The sequence below is a fragment of the Belonocnema kinseyi genome, chromosome 1 (assembly GCF_010883055.1).
Source record: "Belonocnema kinseyi isolate 2016_QV_RU_SX_M_011 chromosome 1, B_treatae_v1, whole genome shotgun sequence".
Classification (NCBI taxonomy): Eukaryota; Metazoa; Arthropoda; class Insecta; order Hymenoptera; family Cynipidae; genus Belonocnema; species Belonocnema kinseyi.
In genome coordinates this window covers 157,788,603-157,794,556 of record NC_046657.1, presented here as the reverse complement: position 1 = coordinate 157,794,556, position 5,954 = coordinate 157,788,603, and the positions used below count along the sequence as shown (strand labels likewise).

Here is a 5,954-nt window from a genome sequence, read left to right as displayed (position 1 = left end):
AAATATGTTTTAGATACGTTATTTTTTTAAAAAAAAATAATTGTATAAGCAATATCCTTCTTGAAATAGCTTCTTCCAGTTTCTTCCGCATTAGACATCATCTACAGAGTAGCGGGGGCTAGAAAATCATAAAATTGTTTTTTTAAATACACTTAAAAATAAAAATGTCAGTATATAAAATATAATATTCAAATTTTTCATTTTATAGATGCGAACAGAATTTCCAGGATCCTTACTGAATAAAGTGTGACAAATAGCTTGAAGAAGGTCATCTACAATTTTAGATTGCTTTGCTTTTGGGTTGCATACTTTTTTTACTAAGCTTGTCGCCATTATTTTAATTTTTCCAGAATTTGTTTTTGCGCAATTCGCCCTAAATTCTTTATCGTCATTTGGTTGTGCATTTTGACCCATTTGGGAATAAATTGCGTCACTCAGTGCCTTATGAGCTAATAGTATTGGATCGTTGTCACTATGAATATTTGTTACATGGCAATCTGATCCGTACTTTTTATAAAAGACACCATAAAAATCACCATATGGTCGCGGTAATTCCGCATCATCGCCCAACAATCCCGGTATTACCGAAGACCCCAAGGTAATGCGAAAAAAACCTGTTAATCACAAAATATGGTTATAAGCGAGAAAATAACTAATATAAACTTTCAATATTATTCTGATAATTATATTTGTTGCTTTCTAACAAAAAAATTCTAAATAAGGAATTTTTAAGTCAAAAAATTGACGAATGAAATTAAGTTTTATTTTCTCCTACGATAGTAAAATAAAAACTTACTTAGTATACAACTGTCAGAATGAATAGACATTAAAGGTTGTGAAAATATTGTATAAATTTTTCAAAACACAAAAAATCATGTATTTCGACACTCATGTACATTTCAGATTCTTATCATAAGTGTACATAAAAGTGTGTACATTTAACACAATTGTAGCCAAAACATATTTTTATTTAATTTCGACAAATGAAGCAACAGGAAAAAATGTGACAGGTAGGATCATATATCGACATTATCACAACTCTAGTCTAATTGTCAATTGAGATGATCTTTCTAATCTAATATTTATTTTGCCGAAGTCTTGTTCGCAATATTATTTATATGTCGAAAATCGCCGTATGATATCATTTTGTTTGTCCTAATTGATATTTTTCATATTTTGCATTTATTCGAATCATAACTTGAAATGATCTTATTTCTTTTGATTTGCCAACAAATTATTATAAACATTAAAATATAGAGTATTAAATTCTTGCAGCTATGTCAATCTAGGTTTTGAACTTAATGTGATTCGCTTTAGAGGATTAATCAAAATTAAGTGGGTTTCCGAAAGTAAATGGCGAAAGAAAGCTGTTATTTAAAATTGTATTCTGAACACATAGTTTTATTCAGAGTTATGAAATAATGATTAAAATGATAAAAAATGATTGAAAGCGTTAATACTCGCCTAGGCGTTCAAAATACATCTCCTTCGATACAGTTCTGTTCATAATTGAAATTTAATATACCCTCATGGGGTTTCGAAGCTCGCTTCATTTAAAAAATTAAACGCGGTAGTCTAGATGTTTTAAAAACATATTCCTTGAAAAAGTTGTGTTCGTAACTGAAATTTTAAACCACTCTGATCGGATTTCAAAGGACTCGTCATTCTAAGAAGAAACCCTGGTAGCATATGGGTATAAAATACGTTTCCCTCTAGCAAGTTGGGTTTATAACTTTTTACATCCTCAACAGTTTTTCAGGGTCTCATAATTCAAAAAGTTACACCCGATAGTCTAGGTGTTTAGAATAAATATTTCTCAGGGAAGTTGTGTCCGCAACTAAAAATTAAAAAATGCTGATCGGTTTTTTGAAGGTTTCGTCATTCTAAGAGGTTAAGCTGATAGTCCAGGTGTTCAAAATACGCCTTTCTCGAGAATTTACGTAAAACCGTCGCGATTAATGTGACAGAGTCGCTGCACTTCGGCTCGGTGTGGTGTACGCTCCAGATTCAAGGTACTGTGCGTAAACGCCGCGCGCACAGAAGGGTGTGACTATAATTTTAATCAAACGGTTCGGCTTGGTCAGGGTAATGGTTCTCCCGAATCAGTGAAGCCGTTCTGCTAAAAAGAAGTGGTATTATTCACTGTGCGATTGGCGCAACAATTGTACGTGTTAGATGAGCTGCTCTACCAAACTTCTCTCCGTGTGCGGATACAATTTCATATGGTTAGATATATTTCGAATACCTAGACTACCGGGTTTACTTCCTAGAATTACGAGCCCTTGGAAAAACGGTCAGGGTAAATAAAACGTCAATTCTAAAGGAAATTTTCTTGGAGAAGATGTATTATAAATCCTTGAACTATCAGGTTGACTTTTTAGAAGGATGATACCTTAAAAAAACGGTGCAGATATGCAAAAATTTTAGTTTTAAACACACCTTCTTCGAACGGGATGTGTTCGGAGTACCATGACCACCAGGTTTACTTCGCAGAAGGACGAAGCCTCAGGAAAAATGACCAGGGTGCCGTCTGCTTTATTTTCAAGCGCACCTTATTCGACAAAAGTGTATTCTAAATATCTGGACTATCAGGATTATTTTGTAGAAGGACGAGACCTTGGTAAAATGGACCTTATAAATAAATTTTCAGTTCGGAAGGCCCCTTTCTCGAAGCAGGTGTATTTTAAATACCTGGACTACCAGATCTACTTCTAAGAAAGACGAGACCTTAGAAAAATAGTTAGGCTGCCTTCTACTTAAGTTCTGAATACAGTATCCTAGAGGATGATATATTTTTAACATCTGGAGTACCGGGTTTACTTCCCAAAACTACCTGATCTTAGAAAAAGGGTCAAGGTCAATAAAATCTGCATTTTGAAGGCACCTTCCTTGAAAAAGATGTAGTCTGAATACTTGGAGTACTGATTTACTTCGTAGAAGAGTGAAACGTTAAAAAAATGGCCAGGCTAACTTGAATTTCAGTTTTGAATACACCTTTCTCGGATAAGATGTATTTTGAAAATCAATATTACCAGGTTCACTTTTCAGCATGGGTAGACCTTCGAAAATCGGTTAAACAATCTTAAATTTCTATCGTGAACATACACCTGAAAATATATGTTCCTCTCGGAAGATGTATTTCAAACACATGGACTACCCGGTTTAATTTTTAGAATGACAAGACCTTCGAGACATTAATAAGGCAGCTGAACTTTTATTCTGAACGCCCTGTAGTTGTCTATTTTCGAAAGACATTTCTTTCTGCATAATTCAAGTTCTGCAAATTGATAATCGACCCTTAATCGAGATTTACTGACATTTACAAACAAAGGTCCAAAATCTCAAAACAAATTTTAAATAAAAGAAACTAAATAAATCATTCTTCTTATACCTGATTACCAATTTCATTTTTAAACATAATCTCTTGATCTTCATTCAGGTCAGAGGACTGAATAATTTAATTATGTATTGAATACTTAAAATTTTATGACAAATAATTGATCTTAAATTTTTGTTTATCGAATTAAGTTGATCATGAATAGAGATATCAAAAGCATCATATTTGAATCCATTTTCCGTAGCAGTTTAATACCTGGTAGTTTTGTTTAAATCCAAATGGCGATGAATGCAAAATCTGACAAAGTTCCATTCACATAAATCAAAATTAGGATAAATGGCTTTCTGAAAAGATTCTTTACATAGGGAATCTTTTTTAATTTGACGAAATTCAAATTTTACATCACAATGCATCAACATATAGCAAATTTTTATCCCGGAGAGTGAACAACATCATTTTATTTGTAATAACACGTAGAAACTTTTTAGCGCATGCTGTTTTCGAAAAAAAAAACAACATAAAAACTCAAGTTTCTACCAATATAACTGTCTTCAATTAAGCAGGTTCGAGAACATAATTTAAACATATTCAATTTATTCTTAATTCAAACGAAATAATTTTCGTAAATGCGAATCAATAATTTTAAATGTATATGAATTATACTCACAAATAGCGAATAAGGGCAACAAAGTAACTGATAACTGCATTTTGAATTTTTTTGTCACAACTTCCTGCCGGTTTTTTTGAAACGCTTATATACTCCGTGAGATTACCTAAACAAAGGAGAAAATCCGCACATGAAGAACCATAAAAACATTCACGCTTTTTTCGCTATTTAAAAAATGTACATTACTTAAGAATAAACATGGGATAAGTTGAAAAAATCGAGATATGTGTTCTCTGTCGTAATTCAAGACACTAAAGCTTGTACAAATATTACACACATTTCTCTGACAATAAGCATGAAAAACAGTTTTAATTTATGAATTTTGACATCAATTAACCATCCATTATAAATATAAAGCCCGCCACATGTGTATTTTTAATAAATGTGTGTAAGATAATAAGAGTTTCATTGCATAATATTATCGTTAAATATGATATTCATTCTACATTCTGTTTTCTATTCTTTCTAACCTATGTGGAACAATGGCCTGGCAGTCTGATTCCAGGCCTGGACCAGGTCTGGAATTATCTAGACTTTCTAGCCTGGAAGATCTGACCTCGCCCAGGTCTGACGCTATTCTGGCACAAGTCTAACCTTATATAAAACGTCTAGTCTGGAATATCTGGTCTGTTTTGGGACTGGCGCTGATCAGCGTGCCAGCAACCGAAAAAAGTTCTAAATTTGATCAGCCAATTTTTTTGGCATATCGCAAAAAAGTTACAGGGTGTTTAAAATGATAGAAAACGATAGACAATAAGAAATCCACACTATCAAAACAAGACTTTATTTTCTTATCACCTTAAAAGACTGGCCTGACCCAGACCTGGCGCTGATCAGCGAGCCAAGAACAAAAAAATCTCAAGTTAAAAACACAAATTTTGTTGGGAACTTATATCAGATAAGCTACATGATGTTTAACAGGACAGTAAATAAGAAATTCGCACTACTGATGCAAGATTTTTTTTTCATAACACCTTGAAATACTGGTCTGGCCCAGATTTGGCACTGATCGGCTAGACAAGAATAAACAAAATCTAAGTTCGATCATTTAATTTATTTGGACATATTCCCAAAAAGTTACAGTGCGTCTGTAATGAAATTTGTGTAATCACAGATGCTTATATTGAAACATGATTTTTTTTAAGTCATTAAAAATATTAAGTTATCAGATGCTGATACAACTCAAAAACCCACACGGCGAAGTTTGGTAGAGCCGCTTATCTAACATGCACAAATATCGCGCCAGTCACACAGTGAACAGCGCTATTTCTGTTTAGTAGAACGGCTCTACTGATTAGGGAGAACTATTACCCCGAACAAACTAAACCTTTTAACCCAGCGATTTCCAAACTAGTGCCGCCGGCCGATGAGGCTGCCGCCGGCAGGGGGATGCCGCCCCGGGCCGGCCAGCCAGGCAGTCTCGAAGGCAGGCTCCCTGCTGCGAGCACTCGACTTCTTTTGTTTACCTACCATGAATGTCCGTTTCATTGTTCTGAGGTGGAGACCTGTTACAATAACTAAAGTTACAAAGGTATGACACAAATAAATTTAAATTAGCTGAATGAATTTCGTGATATTGTTTAAAAGAAATTAAAACAAAGTTCATAAAAATCGGTTAATATCTTCAATGATAAAGCAAACATTCACAGATTGTGGAAACATATAATTATTAAATCTCTAAAATTGTGTAGAAAAATAAAATTTAAGAAGGTTAAAAATTATTTTTCGAAAGCCAAATGAAACATTTATTATAAATGCGAGAATAATACACCTATTAATCAATAATTCGTTATATTGTATATTTTTTGTAAACGGGCGATTCTTAACCTAAGCTAATCCAGAATTACGGGAAATTTCCAAAAGTTTCTCATTTTTCGAAAGCCAGATTAAAAATGATCATGAATTCGTACATTCATTCGTACGTATATAAGTATAATACACCTAGCCTAA

The 5,954-nt window shown here is 33.4% G+C and overlaps 1 protein-coding gene across 2 annotated transcripts; it reads right to left on the bottom strand.

Annotated features, from left to right (window-relative positions):
• On the bottom strand, positions 1-4,079 carry LOC117174094. Of its 2 annotated transcripts, XM_033362834.1 has the most exons (3): positions 4,005-4,079; positions 237-614; positions 1-118 (listed from the first exon to the last, which is right to left on the bottom strand). In XM_033362834.1, the coding sequence occupies exons 1-3, from the start codon at positions 4,042-4,044 to the stop codon at positions 102-104; spliced, it is 435 nt and encodes a 144-aa protein (XP_033218725.1). In that variant the 5' UTR covers positions 4,045-4,079; the 3' UTR covers positions 1-101. The 2 variants fall into 2 exon arrangements, with proteins under 2 accessions (XP_033218725.1, XP_033218715.1); XM_033362824.1 differs by having other exon boundaries at positions 87-614.
• Positions 4,080-5,954: the final 1,875 nt, after the last annotated feature.

What these genes read in the sequence shown, in the direction of transcription:
- LOC117174094 (XM_033362824.1), bottom strand. Translation starts at nt 4,044, where the DNA reads ATGCAGTTATCAGTTACTTTGTTGCCCTTATTCGCTATTT. An exon ending in GTTGCCCTTATTCGCTATTT is followed by an intron (nt 615 to 4,004) that starts GTGAGTATAATT and finishes TGTGATTAACAG; the next exon opens with GTTTTTTTCGCATTACCTTG.